The 22,479-nt window shown below is 38.9% G+C and overlaps 6 protein-coding genes across 9 annotated transcripts; 4 read left to right on the forward strand and 2 right to left on the reverse strand.

Moving 5' to 3' along the window:
* The first annotated feature begins 2,186 nt into the window (after window positions 1-2,186).
* LOC125223427 (beta-galactosidase 3-like) lies at window positions 2,187-6,563 on the forward strand. The gene is made up of 18 exons (XM_048126572.1): window positions 2,187-2,415; window positions 2,480-2,575; window positions 2,661-2,773; window positions 2,865-2,931; window positions 3,033-3,125; window positions 3,235-3,378; window positions 3,468-3,556; window positions 3,651-3,756; window positions 4,089-4,176; window positions 4,259-4,377; window positions 4,484-4,648; window positions 4,839-5,017; window positions 5,105-5,214; window positions 5,295-5,404; window positions 5,505-5,615; window positions 5,703-5,816; window positions 5,981-6,183; window positions 6,268-6,563. The coding sequence occupies exons 1-18, from the start codon at window positions 2,254-2,256 to the stop codon at window positions 6,383-6,385; spliced, it is 2,187 nt and encodes a 728-aa protein (XP_047982529.1). The 5' UTR covers window positions 2,187-2,253; the 3' UTR covers window positions 6,386-6,563.
* Window positions 6,564-7,156: 593 nt separating this feature from the next.
* Window positions 7,157-9,367, forward strand: LOC125223433. Of its 2 annotated transcripts, XM_048126580.1 has the most exons (4): window positions 7,157-7,200; window positions 7,683-7,713; window positions 7,813-8,165; window positions 8,505-9,367. In XM_048126580.1, coding segments are annotated over exons 2-4 (741 nt in total). In that variant the 5' UTR covers window positions 7,157-7,200; window positions 7,683-7,712; the 3' UTR covers window positions 8,892-9,367. The 2 variants fall into 2 exon arrangements, with proteins under 2 accessions (XP_047982537.1, XP_047982536.1); XM_048126579.1 differs by lacking the exon at window positions 7,157-7,200 and having other exon boundaries at window positions 7,211-7,713.
* Window positions 9,368-10,203: 836 nt separating this feature from the next.
* Window positions 10,204-12,818, reverse strand: LOC125223432 (putative nuclease HARBI1). Of its 3 annotated transcripts, none has more exons than XM_048126578.1 (6): window positions 12,739-12,818; window positions 11,365-11,898; window positions 11,045-11,270; window positions 10,750-10,928; window positions 10,443-10,596; window positions 10,204-10,354 (listed from the first exon to the last, which is right to left on the reverse strand). In XM_048126578.1, the coding sequence occupies exons 2-5, from the start codon at window positions 11,650-11,652 to the stop codon at window positions 10,573-10,575; spliced, it is 717 nt and encodes a 238-aa protein (XP_047982535.1). In that variant the 5' UTR covers window positions 11,653-11,898; window positions 12,739-12,818; the 3' UTR covers window positions 10,204-10,354; window positions 10,443-10,572. The 3 variants fall into 3 exon arrangements, with proteins under 3 accessions (XP_047982535.1, XP_047982534.1, XP_047982533.1); XM_048126577.1 differs by having other exon boundaries at window positions 10,736-10,928; XM_048126576.1 differs by having other exon boundaries at window positions 10,443-10,928.
* Window positions 12,819-15,195: 2,377 nt separating this feature from the next.
* On the forward strand, window positions 15,196-17,340 carry LOC125223430 (tubulin beta-2 chain-like). Its single transcript, XM_048126575.1, has 3 exons — window positions 15,196-15,657; window positions 16,023-16,292; window positions 16,399-17,340. Exons 1-3 carry the CDS (start codon window positions 15,264-15,266, stop codon window positions 17,073-17,075), a joined length of 1,341 nt encoding a protein of 446 aa, XP_047982532.1. The 5' UTR covers window positions 15,196-15,263; the 3' UTR covers window positions 17,076-17,340.
* Window positions 17,341-18,640: 1,300 nt separating this feature from the next.
* On the forward strand, window positions 18,641-20,175 carry LOC125223429 (UDP-glucose iridoid glucosyltransferase-like). The gene is made up of 2 exons (XM_048126574.1): window positions 18,641-19,106; window positions 19,227-20,175. Exons 1-2 carry the CDS (start codon window positions 18,641-18,643, stop codon window positions 20,102-20,104), a joined length of 1,344 nt encoding a protein of 447 aa, XP_047982531.1. The 3' UTR covers window positions 20,105-20,175.
* Window positions 20,176-20,297: 122 nt separating this feature from the next.
* On the reverse strand, window positions 20,298-21,937 carry LOC125223428 (UDP-glucose iridoid glucosyltransferase-like). Its single transcript, XM_048126573.1, has 2 exons — window positions 21,379-21,937; window positions 20,298-21,298 (listed from the first exon to the last, which is right to left on the reverse strand). Exons 1-2 carry the CDS (start codon window positions 21,830-21,832, stop codon window positions 20,409-20,411), a joined length of 1,344 nt encoding a protein of 447 aa, XP_047982530.1. The 5' UTR covers window positions 21,833-21,937; the 3' UTR covers window positions 20,298-20,408.
* Between the last annotated feature and the right edge of the window lie 542 nt (window positions 21,938-22,479).

A 22,479-nucleotide genomic window follows, 5' to 3' on the forward strand; every position in this document is an offset into this window, starting at 1 on the left:
TAGACGTTTTCCTCGTCATGAGAAAATAATTGTGGCCATAAAATTAAAAAATCCCATTGTAACCACTTATTTTCTGTTGTACTGTAGTAAAAGTTGCACCTCCCACATCTCTTTCTCTCTCGATATCATATAATGTATGAATGAAATAGTGACAGCAGCAATGCTTATCCTATCCCATTTGTAGGGCAATAAGGAATGATGGTAAGGAATGGTTGTGTGAAACCTAAGGTTGAAGCCACATGGAAGTGATAGAGCTTTTCTCCACTTATGTTCATATGTTTCAATCCTCCTCAATTATTAGGTATCATCAATCATCCACTTCTGCTAAATAATGTGAAAATACATAGTAAAATTAATTGATGGGTGGCGCGATGTGTGTTTTATGTTGTGTAGGTAGAGTAGTATTTAATGAGGAGGTGCAGTGCATTTTGGTAGTAATGTAGAGAAGAGCTAGTTATCATGCATTCTTATTTACTTAAGTTGCTGACATTCTCGTTCACCCAGAATCCGTCGCTTTCATACTTTCATTCTCATCTCACTATTCTCCAGCTGTTATATACTCTTGCAAGGATTACAAAGCCATATTGTGAGGAGGGCCAAATTCTTTCGATCCAGTTGGATATATTGCCATTTTATTTCATCACTGATCACAAATACTCCCACTATTTATTTGGACATGACAAAAATTAAAGATTCATATTTTATACTACTACTATTTCACTATTTGTGTTTATATAGCATGGGATTATATTTATATATCACTTCCCACATCATACAATGTTTCATGTATAAAGGATAAATAAATAAAAATAGATTAGTACTACGATCGATTTAATAATCTATCAATTAAGAATATTGGTTGCAACTAAACGTGACAACTAAAATAATATTGATGGCTCGACTGTTGTCTGTTTGTGTGCGCTGAACATGGATCAACAGCATATAGCATATGTCCATAAAAAAGTTTCTGATTAATAGTATTAATAAAGATATACTATGTGACCATGTGGGGTGGTGGAGGGTAGGGTTGGGAGGGTCCTATCACTTTATTCTGATTAATAGTATTAATAAAGATAGAAAAGTTTCTGCAAGGCTTATCATTTTGCTTCACGTCACATTTTATTAATCAATCAATAGGAAATTTGAGCACCGACAGAGATAATCTTTTTTTATTTACCACCTTATTATAATCTTGATCTTAAAATGTGTAAACATTCTAATGATCCTTATTTTTCCCTTTCTTATATTTTTATTTTATAGTAAAAAATAAAGTACCTTTAGCTGATTGCCTTAATAGTCTCATATGTACTTGGGATTTAGGAATTGAAATTTTATAAAACTATTTATCATCTTAATTTTGGACTTCTTAAATAAGCAGTTAATTAAGTGGTTGAAGCTATATTATCATAGTCTATTATTGATTTAAGTTGAGTAACTCAACTCCACAATATCTGGTTTATTAATTGATGTTAGTTGGATGTACTATAAAGAATTTAATTTACGTACACACACAAATACTATAAGTTGTGATCTAATCTAATTCTAATGTATTGAATTTTGTAGACATGCATGCCAAAATAATTTATGAATATATTTACTCCCACTGCGTGCCCAAATGTCGAGTGATTATTTTTCCTGAAATGCTAGGTTTTGGTGGTAGACGTGCTACTTGCCCATATACTATGTTGTGGTCGTGTTGGAATATACTAACACAATTCGGATATTTAATACTCGTCCGTCCCATTTTTTTGCAATTTTTTTTAAATTGTAAATTTGATATTGATTTTTTAGTATAATTAAATTAGTATTTTAATTGTAATGAGAAATTGCTTAAGTAGCATAATGTATTTAAATATTCTAATTTTTACTTAAAATAGAAATAAGTAGTTTGGTAAGTGAATACTCTTATTTCAAAAATTTATAGAGAAATAGTAACATAATTTGAGAAAAAATTGCAACTTTAGGGACCAATATCTCCCTAATTAAAATGAACATTACTGTATAATATAGTACAAAAGAAAGAAATAAAGTAACCATCTTGAATCTTGATCTTTACAAGAAAGAAGAGAATTTGAATGAGGAGAGAGAAACCGATAAAGAAAGAGATTTTACTAGTAGTAAAACTAAATAACTCCAATGTCAAAATCATCATCTTTAAAGCTTAAATTAATGTTCGCAAATTTGTTTTATCGCTTGTGTCAGTAAATCTCCACATTCTCATTCATTTCACTCCTCAAAACAAGCAAACCAAATATGGAAGCCCCTCCCAAGTGTTTTCTGCTGTTTCTGCTGCTGAATTCACTCCTACAGTTCGCCCAATGCTCCGTCACCTACGACAGGAAAGGCCTCATCATCAATGGCCAAAGGAAACTCATCTTCTCTGGCTCCATTCATTACCCAAGAAGCTCCCCCGATGTAAGGAAACATCAAGATTTAACCTTTTATTTGAGTCTTGAAGCTGAACATTTTCACAATGTAGATGTGGGAAGAGCTGATTCAGAAGGCTAAAGATGGAGGCTTGGATGCCATAGACACTTATGTGTTCTGGAACCTCCACGAACCTTCTCCCGGAAATGTAAGATTTCTTCTACTCCACTTACATTGTGGTGAGATTCCTTTCTTTCCTTAGGTGGGACTGATATTTGCTTTCTGCTTTTTAGTACAATTTTGAGGGAAGAAATGATTTAGTTAGGTTCGTGAAGTTGATCCAGAAAGCAGGGCTCTACCTTCATCTTCGCATTGGGCCTTATGTTTGTGCAGAATGGAATTTTGGGTTTGTTCATCTTTTTCATGAATTAAGTGCTGAAAATGTTTGTTGTGATAGTACTTTTGTTCATTATGTGTTGTGTGTGTTTTGGTGGCAGAGGTTTCCCTGTTTGGTTGAAGTATGTTCCTGGCATTACTTTCAGAACCGACAACGAACCTTTCAAGGTGAGAGAGAGAGTTGATATGCTTAATTTAGGTTATATGAGAAGTAATCAACTGTCTCGATCTTCTTTCTTGACACAAGTATACAATGTTGAATGTTACAGAATGCAATGCAAAGATTTACTGAGAAAATTGTTGGAATGATGAAGGCTGAGAGGTTGTTTCAATCTCAAGGTGGCCCAATTATTCTCTCACAGGCATGTTTTGTTGACTTCTTTACGAGCTCGATTTTGTTTGTGATTGTTCAAATTTTCCGTATTTGCAATCCGAAACGCCTGGACTCAAGTATGCTAGTTACATATGTAGATTGAAAACGAATATGGTTCAGAAACCAAGAATTTTGGTGCTGCTGGCCATTCTTACATGTCTTGGGCTGCAAAGATGGCTGTCAACTTAGACACCGGAGTGCCCTGGGTCATGTGTAAGGAAGATGACGCTCCAGACCCAGTGGTAACACATTTTTTCGATTGGTCATTCATACTTGCAAGTTCTTGCAGTATAGCTCTGGTGTTGATGATGTTCATAACATTTATCGACAGATTAACTCGTGCAATGGTTTTTACTGCGACTATTTCTCCCCAAACAAACCGTACAAGCCAACTATGTGGACCGAGGCTTGGACCGGCTGGTACATTTGTTGTCTGCCACTTCCTTTCAATTGTTGACTGAGGATTCTGACTGATGTTTCTTGTCATTGTTTATGTTTTTTTGGTCATCTCAAGGTTTGAAGAATTTGGTGGGCCAATTCACCATCGTCCGGTTGAAGATTTGGCATTTGCTGTAGCTAGATTTATACAGAAAGGAGGCTCCTTCATCAACTACTACATGGTACTTAAATCCATCTTATGTGACGAATCAAGAATGATTAGCACATTGCAGTTTTGGTTCTCAGCATTTACATCACTCATTCACTCGTCACAAAGTTTTAAAGAATTCATGAATAAACAAACATTGCAATTGGTTTGATGGATCTTTATTTCATGGTTCAGCTTGAGTGTTTTTAAATTTAGAATTACCTTTGGAGAATACACAGTTTTGGCTAAAAACATGTACTCCATTTTTGGTTTTACATCAACATCGGTTTATAGTTATGTATCTAGAGAGACTTGTCGAGATAGTGCATTGATTTCATGTGAATTTTCTTAAACTTGTGTAATCAGTACCATGGAGGAACAAACTTTGGAAGGACCGCTGGAGGTCCTTTCGTTACAACCAGCTATGACTATGATGCTCCAATCGATGAATACGGTAATAGAAGATTACTTACTAGAGCACCCAAGTTGGACCTTATGTAGATTTTTTTACCATCATTTCACTGTCTTATTTGTAGGATTGCCTAGACAGCCCAAATACAACCATTTAAAGGAGCTTCATACTGCCATAAAGCTATGTGGGCATACTTTGGTCGACACTGATCCCACAGTTACTAATTTGGGAAACTATGAACAGGTGTAATATTTCTCGTATTTGATCTGCAAAAGCATGTATGCATTGGAATATACTTTTGATTTATATGCCTTCTCAAAATCAAATGGCTCAATGATTCTTTCTCCAGGCGCACGTATTTACTTCAAAGTCGGGCCACTGTGCAGCCTTTTTATCGAATTACCACTGGGATGCAAGCGCAAGGGTGACATTCAATAAAATGCACTATGATCTTCCTCCCTGGTCGATCAGTATACTCCCTGATTGCAAGACTGTTGCTTTTAACACAGCAACTGTAAGTCCCATCATCAACCTTCGATTTTTGCTGAAATGAAATTTCTGGTGCAGCATATTTTGCTTATTTCTTTCTTATTTCTACACCTTTGAGGTTGCAAACTCTAAGTTCATTACCGATTAGTCTGTTGGTGCTGTGGGCTGCATAGTTACTTTCACTTAATCTCACAAAAGGATTTTGCACCATGTAGATGAGATCAAAAACATCATTGCCAAAAATGTTGCCTACGAATGTCCAGATGGTCTTGTGGGAGACATTCAATGAGGATATATCCTCCAGCGACAATGATGCCAGAATTACAGTTGTTGGTCTTTTAGAGCAATTGAATGTCACTAGGGATGCTAGTGACTATCTATGGTATACGACCAGGTAAAAATAAATACACACCATCTCTTCCTTTTCCAAAGTTGTTTTAAGAACCCCCATCGAACTCATATGGTTCACAATTCTGTGCAGTGTCGAGATCAATCCAGCTGAATCTTTTCTACACGGAGGGCAGGGTCCAGTTCTGTCAGTAGATTCCGCGGGCCATGCTTTGCATGTTTTTGTAAACGGAAAATTCTTAGGTGATACTTACTCGATCTCTTTCTTGTTTATTAATAGAAATGCAGTATCTAACGTTAGATGGCATGTTCCCTTATTACAGGATCCGCCTTTGGAACTCAAGAAAACAAGAAATTCACTTTCTCAAAATCCGTCAATTTTCACGCGGGAGTAAACAGCATTGAGCTGCTTAGTGTGAACATGGGGTTGCCGGTTTGTTTCCTGATCCTTTTCTTAACTAGATGAATAAAAGATAGTATATGAGCTTCAAGTTTCATTACACCGACACAATTTGTTTCTTTCCCATATCAAGAACATAGGCCACCGTTTTGAAACATGGAGCACCGGAGTCCTCGGACCTGTTTCCTTGCACGGGCTAGAACATGGTACACAAGACTTGTCATGGCAAAAATGGTCATACAAGGTTCGTGATTCTGTGTTTGTTATTACTTATTCCCATCATCCACAAAAAACATTGGATGAGAAACCTATCCATTTTACTTTTCTTTAGGTTGGAATGAAAGGAGAAGCCATGGACTTATATTCACCAAGTAAAATATCTTCCGTTGATTGGATGAAAGCATCGCTTGCAGTAGACACTCAACAGCCACTAACGTGGTACAAGGTAAACACATTAGAATCAGCTACTACGACGTGGACTAAACAATACCACATTGACTTGGGATTACTATGATACCATATTAGAACTGGACTCAAAGCAAGAACAAGATATGTATTTATGGTTGCTGCTCCTTTCTTGTTTAAAATGGAAGTAAATACAAAATGCAGGCTTACTTCAACTCACCAAATGGGAACGAGCCGTTGGCTTTGGACATGAGTAGCATGGGAAAGGGGCAAGCGTGGATCAATGGGCAAAGCATCGGTAGATACTGGACAGCCAATGCGAAGGGGCAATGCAACGGGTGCAGCTACAAAGGAACGTATCGACAGGGAAAATGCCTAGATGGATGTGGGAAGCCTACACAAAGATGGTATTAGAAATCATGTTGGGGCACATGCATGTGTTGTTAGATTGATTTGATTGATTTCTAAGTATGATGTTGTTGTTTGTGTAGGTACCATGTTCCTCGGTCATGGCTGAAGCCTAGCCAGAATTTGTTGATAGTCTTTGAGGAAATTGGTGGTGATGCTTCAAAGATTTCCCTTGTTAAAAGATCACTTGCTTATGAATAATAGAGTAGAGATGACTCATTAACTAGTAGTAGTATACTATTATTGTAAGCCCTATGTTTGTAATTGTATACTCCATTCTTTGTAAATTATGGGTATACTTTAAAACACCAATGTATTTTGTAAGGAAGAGAGGAACGTTTGATTTGAAATCTTTATACAATACTCATTCCACTTGTCACACCAAATCTCATACTACTTTAGATTTATATGGCTATCATAATTCGAGCTCCATGTAGAGAGTAATTGATAAGAGTACAACCCCGATACCTCATGCGGAGGAGCAGACTGGGAGGAAGACCCATTGCTCGAAGCCCATGAGTCAGAGTCAAGGGAGGATCAGCCGGTGTACAACAGCACTGAAGAAGGAGAAGTGCCGACGGTCGCGCCAAAGGATAGCGGACTACCCTAACGGCAGACGAAGCCTTCGGCCAAGTATGGAGATTTCGTGTCTCATTGACAAGCCCAAGACTTATTTATTTCGTAGCTTTAGGACTCGTTTGCTAACTCTGAAACCCAATCACAAGTTAAGACATAGGCCATAAAAGCATTTGACTAAACTATTGTTTAGTTTTCTGGGTAGGGTGTTTGGTAACCCTGAAACGAATGCTGCACTAGAGTAACCCGTGTTTGGTAAGCATGATTTCATAACTGGGCAATTGTAACAATGACGAATTTGTCCTCCGTAAATTAAACAAATGCCCATTATAACCTTTCCAGCCCTAGCAAGCAAAATATAAGGTAGAATCCTCTCATACAATATTCTCCCGCCGTCAACAAACCAAAGAACAAAATTTCGTCCCCCTGCAAACCCTTGAGTAAGTGCTTCTAATGCTTCCGTTTTCATATTTTGTTCTTCATTTCATTCGAGTAGGCACCATCGTCTGGGTATTTCCCGGTTTTGTTTTTAACGTCGCACCAGAAAGGCAGTAGTATGTATTTTGTGGGAAGATGGTTTTGTTTTACAACAACATCTGAAGGTGTATGATGCTAATATATGTATTTAAGAATAAAAATTGCCACTTTATGAGGGGTACTACTTTTGGTTTTCAACAAGCAGAGAAAGCTCCAAAAGTTTGAATTTGATTACACTTTGATTTGTGATATCGGCTACTGTATTTTGTGTAATGCTTTCCCTCTATCATCATTGCCTTGTAGAATAGATCTAAATTTCACCTAAGGTTTTATCTGATACTCCATTTGCCTAATTGCATGTGCAAACACATCTATATCTATACTAATCTCAAATGGACTTGGCCATTTGTACAACAACACAATGTCTGATATGAAACGCTCTAAGCTTACCGCGTTGAAGTACAAAGGAAGCCAGAGTGAGTTCTATTCTACTTACACATTCATTTGCTTCTTGATGTGCCACCAGCTAGCATTTTGTTTAGCTTTTCCTAATTTAAGACTAACTGATGTTTCAGTGAACTCGTCCGCATCTGGAAGTCGTAACCAGAAAGGAGATCGAACTAGGCGCAGCTGGACCATCAGAGAGGATGATTTTCTCCTTGTGACGATTCACGAACTTGTCGCCCATGGCTGGAAAGCGGATAACGGCTTTCGTGGCGGCTACCTAGGCAAGCTTGAAGAGGCTATGAACACTCAATTCCCAGGATGTGGAATCAAGGGCACGCCACACATTGTCTCCAAGCTCGCAGCTTGGAAAAAAGACTACAACTCACTGAATAACATTCTCAAACGCAGTGGAATGGGCTTCAACGATCATGGCAATTTCAGAATTGATTGTGACGATGATCAATGGGATCAGATAGCGAAGGTGAGATCCAATGCAAAACAATTGGTGTAAAAATTTATTCCTTAGCTCTCATCAAAGCTGTGAAAATGAAATTTCAACATTCCAGAGCCTTAAAGTTGCATTACGCATTGGTGTTTTGTTTCTTTTATATGCTCATATTCTACATTAGTGTTACATTCTATCTCTCACAAACACATACACATAGTTTTCTTTTTTGTTTGCATCTATGGCTGCTGTGGTTATGTATGGAATTATGGTAGTTGTGGCTGCTGTGATGCTTATGTACCTATATCATGCACAACTAAGATAGCGCCATACACATATTACCTAACTAGTTGTGCTTCTTGTTGAGTTTTGCAGGCTGACAAACATGCACGTAATATGCGGGACAAATCGTGGCCTCGATTCGAGATATGGAAAGAAATTTTTGGGAAAGATAGAGCGAACGGAGATGGATCTGAACTGATCATGGATGTTGTGAATGGCTTGTATTCCAATGAGAAGCAAGCTAGCAATGGAGACGATGAAGACATCAATCTGAGCGCGCTGAGGACCTCTCTTCAAATGACACACTGCCTCATACTTTCTCTGACACTCATGCTGCTGAAAGGAGCAACCAGACCTCCAAAGACACACATGTCCCATATGCAAACCAGAAAAAAACAACCGGGGACCAAGCAATTGATGGACTGCTGGATCTGCTTGGCAAAATGCATGAGGACACCAGTGAGCGGCTTCAAAGCTTGACATCTCGTATTGGGTATGAGTACGACATGAGCAAGGCCCGTAAGCAAGTTTTCGCGGTGTTGGGACGTATTCCTGAGCTGACTATCAAGCAAAGGTACGAGGCTGGCGATGTCATAGTCGAAAAAGTGGAACGTTTGGACTTTTTTCTAGGTATGCCTAAAGACGCTCGTCTTGGGTATGTTGAGCACGCACTGGAGAAGTGGGGCAAGTGATGCAGGAGACATAGTGACCGGAAGCCCATCAGAATCTTACTACACCTGGGCATTTTTTGTGGCAGCTCTTGTGCATATGCTGCTATCTAATTACTTGTCTTTTGATGCATGAAACTATATGCAGTATGCTTTATGCTTTTGTCTTAAGTAGGTATGGACCTTCTGGATTGTGTAAGTTAAGCTTGCAGACTTGAATGCTTGTAGATGTTAATTTGAGGTCACTGACTTTGTTCTGAAATTTGTGTGATGTCCTACTACTATGATTATGTTATGTTGTGTTTGCAATCATAAACTTTATGTGTTAATGTGTTATTGTTGTTTCATTTTAATAATTGATTGAACTTTAACATGAAAAACAAAGCTACTTGCAATTACTATACACTACATTCAGCCAAAATATTCATAGAATTTCGAAAAAGTACATAGAGGCTCAAATTTTATAGAAATGACTACTACTATCAAATACTACTCCAAAGTAGATCAAATTTTGGTTGAAGGAAGTACCAAATTTGATCGAAACTACTACTACTACTACCTGTAAATACTACTCCAAGTTGGACATAATATTTTGGTTTATGGAAGAACCAAATAACATAAAAACTATTACTACTATTAAATACTACACCACACACCAAATGCTTCACACCACCAATGCTTGTGACAATTCATAGTTATTATGTCAGACTCACCCCTCATTTAAAATGGTTCCTCCTCCACATGTTGGGGCTCGTCGATCCAACAGAAAGGAGCAACTGTTATGTGTAGATTATGCATATGTGTCTCTATCTATCTGTGTTTTGTGTATTGAAGAATCAGGTCTCGTTCACTGTTGATCAAATGTTGGCTTAGTTCAACATTTGTGAACCTGATTAGTTCAACATTTGTGAACCTGATCATGTAATATCTGTTATCATCCGTAGTTACTTTTTCTATGTGTCCAATATGTAATGTGAACTTCCACATTATCTATTATCCTTCGTTTAATTATCTAAGTTCTAGTTCCAATGGTGAAGACCTGGAATGATGACAGATATACTCTCACCGAAAAATAAACTCACAAATAGAAACATGGACTGAAAATAAACTCACAAATATAAGGTTAGACAAATTTTAGGTCAACCATAAGGTTACATAATGAAGTTGAGGTCCTGATCTATCTTGTCTACATCCGATTAGTACATAATTGTCGAGGCAAATTACAACAACATATGAGATATATCAGCATCGAAGTCCCTAACGCAATCTGTTGTCCTGTCAGATTGAAAAAATCGGCCATGAGAGCTTCGCATAATATGAGTATAAAATTATACAAACAATTGAAAGAGATCAAATCACTTACATGAGCCAACATAGCTTGGGCAATTTCATCTCTGCGTTGGTTCCATGCAGCTGTTGGTTCTATTCCATCAACATACTCGGCATCCCCAGGTTCTATTCTATCAACAAACTCCGCATCCCCATCATCTTAGTCAATCGTCCCCACCTCCTTGCTCCTGTTCCCCATCAATTAGTGCTTCAATAGGGTCAACAGACATCACACTACGGATGTAGTTGTGCAATAAGAAACAGGCCATAATCATTCGAATCTGGACTTTGATTGGATAGAAAGAGGCACTCCTCAATATGCCCCACCTCATCTTTAGTACCGCAAATGCACGTTCAATTACGTTTCGTGCTCGTGTGTGGTGCATATTGAATGATTCAGCCGCATTTTGTGGCCGCTCCGTTGCCGGTCCCCACTCCTTAAAATGATATCTAAACCCCTTGTAAGGGGTGAGGAACCCCTCGCTATTAGCATAGCCGTTATCACAAAGGTAGTAATTCCCTGTTAGAGTTGCCAATTATTCAAATGAGTAAATTATCATATCAGTAAATCAACAAAATCATCATCACTAGTGTCTGGAAGAAGCTGGGAAATGGTGATTGGTTGATTTTATTTACCTATTGGAACTCTCAAACCGTTCGGGCGATTTACGGCATCACGTAAAATTCTTGCATCATCGGCGGACCCTTCCCAACCCGGTAGGAAAAATACGAACCTCATGTAGCGATCACATACAGCCAATGTATTTGTTGCAATTTGTCCTTTTCTTGTTCGATATCTAGGATTGTCTGCGGTGGCCACCGATACATTTATGTAAGTGCCATCGAGGGCTCCAAGACATCCCTACACAAAAAAGTAACAAGTTCAGTGGTGAAAAACACCCATGCTCATTATATTTAACTCATGTGTATTGGAAATAAACAATTGTGGGCATTACCTTGAACCATTTCCACCTTGGATCTATGCAATCCTCACGAACTGGATCAGGATTAACAAGGAATAACGAATGCATTTTCAAAACTGCCATGAGGACTTTATGTACATATTTTGAAACAGTGTGACCTGATCGCCAAAATTTGAACTTCACAACTCGGTTTTTTTCGTGATGAGCCAAGATTCCTAGGAACATGGCCACCTGCTCTTCAATGCCCATGTACCGTTTATCCCGTAGAGTACCCAACTGTCGGAATAGACGGCAAAGCCTTCCAAAAGTATTACGGTCCATCCGAAGGTTAGCCAAGCAGTCGTAATCTGTCACTCCTACGAGCCTGTTCAAGTACTTGACCTGAGTCGGCCTGCGCTCTAGAATTTTTATAAGCCTTTCTGAAATGCATATTTCTTCTAGACTTCATATTCCGTAGCCTAATTAGAATGATCAACACAATGCATAGATTGATAATTTCATAGTTCTGCAGAATGTCCTCCAACATGGACAATGCAGTTTCATCCATTGCAAAGGGGGAGCCATGACCTGATATAAGACCGATACAATCTTGATTAAGACTACACTATTGGTAAAGCATAACATAACTGCAATCATGGCCTAATTAAAAATTAATCACATGACAACAAATCTTGGAGCTAATAAAGGGATGTAGACTTGCAAACGAACTAAAACATAGCTAGAAAAACTCAAAGAAGAAACCATATTACAAGACAAAATTTTGAAACATAAACAATCCAACCAACAGAAACCGAAATTTTCTAAAATCATGGATTTTTTGCAAGTTTACAGATCTCTAAACAATCCAATCCAATCCAATCAAATTTTACAAAGAGGAATCAATGTCTCAACTTGTAAGCAGAGCATGATCCTCGAACTGTCTGAACAACCACATAACTTAGGAAAAGCAAATGTAAACAAAAGCTATGAACTAATAATTCAAAGAGGAGACTTTAACCCAATTTATAACGCATAATCTAGTCGCACAAAGCCCCACTACATCTAAAAGCAGGCATTCAATAACACCAGATTTCATCCCAAAAAATAAAACCTAATAACCAGAAACAAAGAAGAAATATACTATTTCAGTTAGCCGCCCCAACACATGCTAAATCAAATCCCCAAACCTAATTTATCAATTGGATTTAATCCCAGAAACGCGAAGGAAAACAGAAGCTCTTTGAAACCCTGGGATCTTTCAATCCATGACGAAGAAGTCTTGGGTGAATAATATTCGGTCCATATTGCAAGACAAAATTTTGTAACATGAACAATTCAATTTTACTGACATTAATTTCGAAATTTTCAGAATTTTGAAATTGTACCGATCTCGAACACAAAATTCTCATGAAGGCTGTGGGAACTGACCTCGAAATTGATGTAGAGTTGGAATGAATTTTTCTGGTTCAAGCTCTTCAATGCCGACGATGAATTGGTGGTGAATAAAGAGTGAGGTTGAAGAAGGAAAGAAGAAGGTTGAAGGAGGAAAGAAGAAGGTTTCGATGGTGAAGAATCAATTGAGGGATACAAAAGGAAATCCACCTTGTTTGCTGGGTGTGGAGCTTCCTTCATTTTATTAATCGAAGCCTCTCTCGTTGTTAAATAAACTGAAGCCGTACAACGAGTTACCACGGGCCTGCTTCTAATACTTGGGCCTCTGAGTAAACGAAGCTGGAAACCCAAACGCCTGATAAGGTTTAGGGGTCAGATAGTATTAACTAACTGCCTTATACAGAGTTAGCAAACAAGTCCTTATTGTTAGTTTTTTTGCTTCGGTTATTTAGACTTATTTTATTAAACAGTTGAGTCGAGCCCAATAAGCTCATTTCCGAGTTTTCTTGGTGATTCTTTCCCGAATCGCAAAAAGGAGTCGAATCATCTAGGGTCCTTAGAATATAAAAAGGGAGTTGTGTTATGAATTGATCAATCAAGAAATATCATATTTTCCTACTTTTCCGTCTCTTTGATATTCTGCAAACCCTAGTTTCGGATTTGATCTGGAAAGAGCCCGTGACGTCTGATGTCTGTTAAGGGAAGAGCTCCCTTGACAATTGGTGCTTTCACTATCGTTCTCATGACAAATCTACGGCCGGGTGTGGGTAGAACCGAAGCTATCATCGCGACATCCCTATCTTCCACCATGACCGAGCTGGTGATCTCCCAACTGATGGATAAGTTGCCTCTGGATCCGATCAAAACCATGCTAGAACACTTGGTGGCGTCCATGGCTAGGTTTGGAGCCCGTACAGATGAATATGACCGCCACTCGACGTCGACGCATCACCCCTCCAGGCCCGACCTGGATCCCCCTTATGGCTTGTTTTCCGGCAGGACAATGGAGGCCGCAATCCCAACTAAACCACCGATCTCCGTGGTTAGCATCACTGTTCCGCCGCAGCCAGTGCTTGAAAGTGTATTAAGACCTTTTTTGCCTTATAAAAGTAGTACTTCTCCGTCCTCAAAGAGTATGAGCATTTAGCTTGCCACGAGTTTTAATGCATGACTGGAAAAGTAAGAGTGAGATAGGAAGAAAAAACATTTAGGGCACGTTTGGTTATTAGGAAAGTAAAGTGGGTAAGGAAAATGAATCATTAGAATATGATTCCTAAAACTTTACTTTCCCGTGTTTGGAAAAATATCAAGATTTTAAATTTCAAATTTAATTTAATAATATTAGTTTTAATATTATATTAAGATTCTCTTAATAAATTATTAAATAAAAAATAATTATAATAATATTATTATTTATTTCTTATTATGATGATTATTTAAATAAAAACAATTAAAATTTTCTTAATTTATTAATTTATATTATTATAATCATAGATAAATATGTATCTATAGGTTTGTGTTAAAATGACAACACATCTAAAAGTGACACTGTGACACAATAGTATAAACGCTAGACAACAATATATAGACTGTTGTCTAGCGTATTGGATATTGTTGGCCGAGAAAAATTGTTGTCTAGTGTATTGGATATTGATGGTCGAGAAAATTTACCCGTGAGCATTTTTTATGATTGTCACATGACAACTGATTATTCATCCACGTGTACACATGATTGGCTAGGAATGGTGGATGGTATTACTTAAAAGGTGTTGTCATTTTAACGCACCCTTATACCTATAATTATAAATTTATATTGATATTATAACTGAATAAAATTTACTATAATTTTAAAATCTCATTAAGGCATTAATAATTAATTATTAATTTATAAATAGTAATAATATTTTTTTAACAATAATATTTATTATTTATTATATGTTACATAATTTAAATAATTATATTACAATTATAATTTTTATTATAAATATTACAATAATAATATAATAGTTATTATTATAGTTATAGTTATTTATGAAATTAAGTATGATTCATAATTTTAAATTATTTTTATAATATTTATTTAAAATAAAGTAAAATAAGATAATAATGTATATACAACTTATTAGAGGGAAAAGAATTTTCAAATTAGAAAGTTGATATATTTTAGGGATAGAACTAAAAAGAATAGTTTATTCACGGATGGAGTAATAAGAATATTTATTGTAAGTTAAAAGGATCCTACAGTATTAATTTGACTACATTCCATTTATGCTTGAAACTGCAATAAACATTATTTAGCTTAACGAAAGAATGATTCGGAAAATAACATCTCAGAAAATTAAATATCTCTACTGCCTATTATTATTAACCCGTTACAATTTGGAATATCCAGCTCACTCTGCACAACTTCATATTTCGAATTTCAAATTTCAAAATACCAAATAAATATCTAGCCGCAGTCACTCTCTCTCTCATATAAACCCCTCGTCACAATCCACCCTCACATTTTTAATTTCCTTTATCTCTCTCCTTTCTTCTCCGTCAAAAAAAAAGAAGAAAAGATGCGTGAAATCCTCCACATACAGGGCGGCCAATGCGGTAATCAGATCGGCTCTAAGTTTTGGGAGGTGGTGTGCGCGGAGCACGGCATCGACGCCACCGGCCGATACCAGGGCGACTCCGATCTACAGCTTGAGAGGGTTAATGTCTACTACAACGAAGCCAGTGGCGGCAGATTCGTGCCCCGGGCCGTGCTCATGGACCTCGAGCCCGGGACCATGGACAGCCTCCGCTCCAGCACCTACGGCCAGATCTTCAGGCCCGATAATTTTGTCTTCGGCCAGTCCGGCGCTGGGAACAACTGGGCCAAAGGCCATTACACGGAGGGCGCTGAGTTGATCGATTCCGTTCTCGATGTTGTAAGGAAAGAAGCGGAGAACTGCGATTGTTTGCAAGGTATAACCGTCTCGACGCTCAATTTTGGTTATTCGATCTGGTTGTACATCTCATCTCGTGTTTGATTAATTGTTCGTCTAATTTGCTTTTGAAAACCATCTTCTGAAATTCCAGATCCCCTTTCCAATTTTATTGCAATCTTTTGCGCTCCACATGTTTGTTGCTTTGCCTATTTAAATGAATACGAGAAAATGTCCAGATCTCAACGAATTCAACCTCTCTGTTTGCTGTGTTATTTATAAAATTAGGTCATATTTCTGAAGATTGTTGTTGAGGCTACTAAATCGATAAATATAGATTCGTAATTGTGATAACATATACTAGCATCTATCATTTTCTGACAACAACGTTATATAACGATGCAGGATTTCAAGTGTGCCACTCATTGGGAGGTGGAACAGGATCTGGTATGGGCACTCTGTTGATTTCAAAAATCAGGGAGGAGTATCCAGACAGGATGATGCTCACCTTCTCTGTTTTCCCATCTCCTAAAGTGTCTGATACTGTTGTCGAGCCTTACAATGCGACACTGTCCGTTCATCAGCTCGTGGAGAATGCAGATGAGTGCATGGTTCTCGACAACGAGGCTCTATATGACATATGCTTCAGGACGCTTAAGCTCACAACACCTAGCTGTAAGCTCCTCCTATCCAAGAAGATTAATCTATAATTGTCGTTTTGCACTAATCATATACTGCTGTGTCGGCTCCCTTTGTTGATTGATGTTTTCTTTGTTTGCAGTTGGTGATCTTAATCATCTTATCTCTGCAACCATGTCTGGTGTCACGTGTTGTTTACGGTTTCCTGGTCAGCTTAACTCTGATCTTCGTAAACTTGCTGTGAATCTCATCCCGTTCCCACGCCTTCATTTCTTCATGTTGGGATTTGCCCCACTCACCTCACGCGGATCCCAGCAGTACCGGGCACTATCAGTTCCCGAGCTCACTCAGCAAATGTGGGACTCGAAGAACATGATGTGTGCTGCTGACCCGCGCCACGGCCGCTATCTGACTGCCTCAGCCATCTTCCGAGGGAAGATGAGCACGAAGGAAGTGGACGAACAGATGCTGAACGTGCAGAACAAGAATTCATCCTACTTCGTTGAGTGGATTCCCAACAATGTGAAATCAACCGTCTGTGACATACCCCCAACAGGGCTGAAGATGGCCTCGACCTTTGTTGGTAACTCGACGTCCATCCAGGAGATGTTCCGGAGGGTGAGCGAGCAGTTCACAGCCATGTTCCGGAGGAAGGCTTTCTTGCACTGGTACACTGGTGAGGGGATGGACGAGATGGAGTTCACGGAGGCGGAGAGCAACATGAATGATCTGGTGGCGGAGTACCAACAGTATCAGGACGCGACGGCTGACGAGGAGGGTGAGTACGAGGATGAAGAAGAAGAAGAGTACCAGGAATGATTGGGAAGAAACGTTTGGCTGTTTTGTTTTAGGATTTAGTTGTTGTCGACTGGTTGTGATCTCAACTTCCAGCTGCAACGGCAAAGTGAAAAAACAGGGTTTAACGAAAATCACAAATGCATATGTTGCATCTTTTGAATTCGTTTCTGCAATTTATGGAGGGTTATATTTCTTCCATGTTTAATCCTAATGATTTGAAAACTCAAGATTTCTTTCTTTTTGTTGTAACTTTTGTTTTAATCGAGTAAAGTTTAAATTGCGGATTGGTTTTTCTTCCTTAATTCATAGCTCAAGCTTAACTTTACCAAAATACTCCATCCGTTTCATAAAAATATGCACTCTTTCCTTTTTAATCCGTCATATAAGAATATGCACTTTTTAATTTTGAAAAGTTTTTTTTCTTTAATAAGGTGTGACTAATTTTTCACTGATAATACTTTTATTACTTTTTCTCGCTACCTCTCTCTTACTTTACCAATTTTATATTAAAATCTGTGTCGAACCCAAAGTTCATATTCTTTATGAACGTAGTACGTTGTAATTTAATGTGCTTGCATTACAAATGTCTTGCCATTTAGGCAAAATACTTTATTATTATTATTATTATTATTACATTATTATTATTATTATTATTATTATTATTATTATTATTATTATAAATCGCCGTAAAATTGGTACTCCTTCCGTTTCTTAAAACTAGTGTAAAATTGGTACTCCGTTCGTTTCCTAAAACTATAAGTTCTTTTCTTTTTAAAAAATGGATCTTATAATCCATTAATATTAATTTCACTACTTTTTCTTTTCCTCTTTCGTACTCTGCTAATTTTAACTCTTCTTAATTCTGGCTATTTTATTAATTTTGCATTAAATGCTATTTGCAAAATTCTTACTTTTAAGAAATGGATGGAGTTTTTAATATTTTCTCGATTATTTTTATAGAGTGAACTTTCAAAATGTACGGGATAGTAGTAAACTTATGAACTATCCACTCACGCGTTCAAAACATTGAATATTTAATTATAGAGAGATAAAGTTGAATATTTAATCTTAGAGAGAAAAATAAATGGTTGGCGGATATTAACTGGAATTTTTTTTTTCAAGTGATAGAATTAAACATATCATCTTATGTGTGACAAACTAAAAATAAAAGTTTGTCATCTTAATTAGCATGGATGAAGTATAAAATTAATGTATAAAAATAGAACTCATTTATCAATAACTTTTTTGACCCACTTTCCTTGCAATTTTTTAAACACGTGCTGGTTCAACACATATTGGCTGACAGATGAGTAAATTTAATTATTTAAATAACCAATTCCCTGCAAATTCAAAAGAGAAGTATCAATTCTCAGTAATAACTTTGAATAGATTACCGGCTTGAAGATACCTAAAACCACATAAAAACAAAGAGGCCATCAGATTGCCGGTCTAACCGAATGAGTCTCCAAACATACTTCCAAAACACTGATGACATTTCCAACTGTCAAATTTCTTGGTTTGTTCCTACCTATGCAAGATAAATCCTGCCGTTTGACTTGAACACAACAACAGAATAGGTTGTAGTGATGGAGCCATCAGGGCGGGGACGACGTGTGGTGCTCGTCCCATACCCTTTCCAAGGCCACCTCACTCCCATGCTTCAGCTCGGCGCCCTTCTCCACTGTCGTGGCTTCTCAATCACCCTCGCCCACACTCGCTTTAACTCTCCCAATTCCTCCCACTATCCACACTTCCATTTCCTTCCTCTTTCAGATGACCTTGATGGCGTTGACACCTCCTTCCACAATCTGCTAAATGTCATGGCCGCCATGAACGCCAACTGCCAGCCCTCGTTTCAGGAACACATGGTGCACATGCTCGAAACAGAGGATGTAGCCTGCGTCATATATGATAACATCTTGACGTTCGTTGACGTCGTCGCAACTAGCCTCAACCTTCCCACCATCCTTCTCAGGACTACTGCCGCCGCCTACATGCACTCCCACCTTGTCCTCTTCCACCTCATTGCACACAAACGTCTTCCTTTGCCAGGTATATCATCGATGCACACCTGAACTCCACATTCGTTGATTAGTATTACGTTCACTTATATACTGAATGCACATCTGCACTGATGTATTGCTTGCACATTTTCTAATTCTCTGTATGTAGAGTCCGAGGTGGAGCTTCCGGTTCCGAATCTGCATCCACTTAGGTTCAAAGATCTCCCTGTCCAGGCCACACAGAAACTCCCAGAACCAGTACGGCAATTCCTACTGAGCTACATGAACATAAGATCATCTGCAGCTGTGATTTGGAACACTATTGAAACACTGGACCAATGGCCGCTGCAGCAGCTCCAGCAACAATGGCCGGTCCCCTTCTTCACCATAGGCCCACTCCACAAAATGGCACCACCTCTGCCTACTAGTCTCATGGAGGAGGACGCATTCTGCCTCTCGTGGCTCGACAAACGACCTCCTGATTCCGTCATCTATGTCAGCTTAGGCAGCATGGCCACCATCAACCAAGAGGAGTTGCGTCAGATGGCACGCGGCCTGGCCAAGAGCGGCCACCCGTTTCTGTGGGTGGTGCGTCCCTCTCTCTTGAACGGATCCTCGGATTCGATCAAGTCCTTGCCTGCAGATTTCAAGGACTTGGTTCCGGAGAGGGGGCTGGTGGTGGGCTGGGCCCCCCAGAGGAAGGTTCTAGAGCACCCTGCCGTGGGGGGCTTCTTCAGTCATTGTGGCTGGAACTCCACTCTGGAAAGCCTCTGCGGGGGCGTCCCCATGATTTGTAGGCCGTGCTTCGCGGACCAGATGGTGAACGCGAGGTACCTCACCCACGTGTGGAGGGTCGGGGTGGAGCTGGAGAGTGTTGGGGAGAAGAGCGTTGAGGGGGCCGTCAGGACTCTTATGGGCAGCGACTGCGGGAGGGGGATGAGGGAGAGAGCGGTGGGGATGAAACTTGAGATCGAGCGCTCCATGGGACGAGGGGGCTCGTCTTCGGAGTCGCTCCATCACTTGGTCAAGTTTGTTGCCTCTTTGTAAGATGGCTGAGACCTCTCTTCAACTCTTGTTTTCAATTTTTGATTCTGTTAAATAAATTCCATGTTGAATTTTGTTGCATAATGTAATAAATCTTTTTAATGAACAAGACACATTCATCATGTTCCAATTAATAAATACAGTACTTATTACTTGCTGATTTTGATGCACACATTTCAAGATTTCATCACAGTCGAACCAAAAGCAGCCAATTCTTCATCATAAATATTAAGATCACAATTACATTGATTATTTTCAAACAGCAATCATACAAATTAATACATTATCAAACCAAAATCAGCTACTTTCACTTTGGGGCTGATAATGATGTAATAAACTCAACCAAGTCATCCAATGCTCTACAAGAAGAGCCATCTTTAACCGTAGAGAGGTGAAGCTTATGCTTTATCTCTGCAGCTCTCAGCCTCATATCCTTCCCTTGCTCCTCCACCATCAGCACCCTCACAGCCTCCTCGATGCTCTTCCTATCAGCCTTATTCCCTATCTCCACACCAACTTCCCACACATGGACCAAGAACCTTGCATTGATCCTTTGGTCCCCAAAGAAAGGCATGCATATCATTGCAACTCCTTGGCTCATGCTCTCAAGAGTCGAGTTCCACCCACAATGGCTTAAGAACCCGCCAACCGCTGGGTGAGCCAGAACCTCTTTCTGAGGTGCCCACTTCACAATCATCCCGCGTTCTTGGATCACTTCCCTCAGCCCTTGGGGCAGACACTCGATCCACTCTGATCCAGCAACGGAGGAGGGGCGAATGGCCCACAAGAAGGGCTGCCCACTGTTGGCAATTCCCATTGCCGTCTCAACTAGTACTTCACTACTCAATGTGGCTACACTGCCCAAGCTCACGTAGAGCACGGATTTGAGGCCTTGTTTGTCGAGCCAGGCTATGCAGCCAGGATCTTCTTGCAGTAGGCTAGTTTGCATTGATGATGATGAAGCCATTTTGTGAAGAGGGCCTATTGGAAAGAAAGGCACTTGATATTGGTGCTGAAGGGAAAAGTCATCTAGAATTTCCACACTGTTACATATTACTGCTACAGCAGATTTTATATCACTGAAACTCTTCACAAAATCTATTAATACTTGTGACATCTTGGACAAGACTGAAAGAGGCAGATCCTTGAACCTGATTGCTGGATGAAGCTCTGGCACTGGCTCCTCAAGCTGAGACTCTGCCAGCAATTTGCTTGTTAGATCATACATAACACAGTATGCTTACACAATACATACATAGAGAGAGACAATTCAAAACCTGGTAAGGGGATGATCATCTTTTCATGGAGTGACAGAAGGGCGAGATAGGATTGCATATAAACAGCAGTTGTAGGGCGAAAGAAGATGGCAGGAAGCTTCAAACAATGAGCCAGGGTGTCCACAAAGTGCAAAAGGGAGTCATAAATGATGCAAGAAACTTGGCCTTGCTGTTCCACTATGCATTTTTGAAGTGGTTCCATGCAGTTTGTGTTGATGGCTGCTATCATGTCCAGCAGATTGGCAGAAGGGGAGCAGACACCATCTTTCAATGGGATGAAGGTGAAATCCGGGTGGAGTTGGGGATCGGGAGAGTTGAACTCGGTGTGTGCAACAATGACCGAGAATCCCCTTAAATGGAGAACACTTGCTAGTTGAAGCATCGGTGTTAGGTGCCCCTGGAGAGGGAGGGGCACGAGCATTACTCGCACCTTTCTTGTTCCGAATTGCTCCATTGGAACTTGGAGATATGGTGATAGTGTAGCAGTATTTACTTAACCAAAGAGACTTCGGTGAATCTTATGAGAACAAACAAGATCTATTTGTCTTGACTGTGGTTTCAGCATCATCTGCCGAATGTCGAGCAATTAATACGCACAATACTTTGTGGGGTATTTGATTTGCTAGAAAATTCAATAGCTAGCAATATCTATACATGTGACATTTAAAAATGTACTCCTCTTTTAGAAATTAGAGATACTAGCGGCAATTTAATTTGAATTTCTTGATATACTAATAGGAATAATAATGATTAGAATTATTGTTATTATATGCACTAAGATAAGACTCCATTATATAGTGGGTTTGAGGTCATGCATGAAGGATTTTGGTTTGGTATATAGTACAATCAGGAGCCTTGACTACAAATGTACAATGTGAATTTCTGGGTTACTTGTTAGGGTTTTTGGACTACTACTGCTCATGCTAAAACACATTAATTAATGATCTAAATATCAAAAAGTGAATATCAAAATATAGTATCTCGGTAAACAGTTAAAGTCCTATCTCGGTAAATATAGTATGAATATCAAAATTGGCTGATCGTATAAATATATTAAGTAGGAGTACAATAAAAAAAATTGAACAATCTATAAAAAGTCAA

The sequence above is a fragment of the Salvia hispanica genome, chromosome 4 (assembly GCF_023119035.1).
Source record: "Salvia hispanica cultivar TCC Black 2014 chromosome 4, UniMelb_Shisp_WGS_1.0, whole genome shotgun sequence".
Taxonomy (NCBI): domain Eukaryota; kingdom Viridiplantae; phylum Streptophyta; class Magnoliopsida; order Lamiales; family Lamiaceae; genus Salvia; species Salvia hispanica.

What these genes read in the sequence shown, in the direction of transcription:
- LOC125223427 (XM_048126572.1), top strand. Translation starts at nt 2,254, where the DNA reads ATGGAAGCCCCTCCCAAGTGTTTTCTGCTGTTTCTGCTGCTGAATTCA. An exon ending in ACCCAAGAAGCTCCCCCGAT is followed by an intron (nt 2,416 to 2,479) that starts GTAAGGAAACAT and finishes TTCACAATGTAG; the next exon opens with ATGTGGGAAGAGCTGATTCA. An exon ending in GGCAAAAATGGTCATACAAG is followed by an intron (nt 5,616 to 5,702) that starts GTTCGTGATTCT and finishes ACTTTTCTTTAG; the next exon opens with GTTGGAATGAAAGGAGAAGC.
- LOC125223433 (XM_048126579.1), top strand. Translation starts at nt 7,659, where the DNA reads ATGTCTGATATGAAACGCTCTAAGCTTACCGCGTTGAAGTACAAAGGA. An exon ending in GAAGTACAAAGGAAGCCAGA is followed by an intron (nt 7,714 to 7,812) that starts GTGAGTTCTATT and finishes CTGATGTTTCAG; the next exon opens with TGAACTCGTCCGCATCTGGA. An exon ending in AATGGGATCAGATAGCGAAG is followed by an intron (nt 8,166 to 8,504) that starts GTGAGATCCAAT and finishes TGAGTTTTGCAG; the next exon opens with GCTGACAAACATGCACGTAA.
- LOC125223432 (XM_048126576.1), bottom strand. Translation starts at nt 11,652, where the DNA reads ATGGACCGTAATACTTTTGGAAGGCTTTGCCGTCTATTCCGACAGTTG. An exon ending in CAAGGTGGAAATGGTTCAAG is followed by an intron (nt 11,271 to 11,364) that starts GTAATGCCCACA and finishes TTTTTTGTGTAG; the next exon opens with GGATGTCTTGGAGCCCTCGA. An exon ending in CGGTTTGAGAGTTCCAATAG is followed by an intron (nt 10,929 to 11,044) that starts GTAAATAAAATC and finishes CAACTCTAACAG; the next exon opens with GGAATTACTACCTTTGTGAT.
- LOC125223430 (XM_048126575.1), top strand. Translation starts at nt 15,264, where the DNA reads ATGCGTGAAATCCTCCACATACAGGGCGGCCAATGCGGTAATCAGATC. An exon ending in GAACTGCGATTGTTTGCAAG is followed by an intron (nt 15,658 to 16,022) that starts GTATAACCGTCT and finishes ATAACGATGCAG; the next exon opens with GATTTCAAGTGTGCCACTCA. An exon ending in TAAGCTCACAACACCTAGCT is followed by an intron (nt 16,293 to 16,398) that starts GTAAGCTCCTCC and finishes CTTTGTTTGCAG; the next exon opens with TTGGTGATCTTAATCATCTT.
- LOC125223429 (XM_048126574.1), top strand. Translation starts at nt 18,641, where the DNA reads ATGGAGCCATCAGGGCGGGGACGACGTGTGGTGCTCGTCCCATACCCT. An exon ending in CAAACGTCTTCCTTTGCCAG is followed by an intron (nt 19,107 to 19,226) that starts GTATATCATCGA and finishes CTCTGTATGTAG; the next exon opens with AGTCCGAGGTGGAGCTTCCG.
- LOC125223428 (XM_048126573.1), bottom strand. Translation starts at nt 21,832, where the DNA reads ATGGAGCAATTCGGAACAAGAAAGGTGCGAGTAATGCTCGTGCCCCTC. An exon ending in GATGATCATCCCCTTACCAG is followed by an intron (nt 21,299 to 21,378) that starts GTTTTGAATTGT and finishes AATTGCTGGCAG; the next exon opens with AGTCTCAGCTTGAGGAGCCA.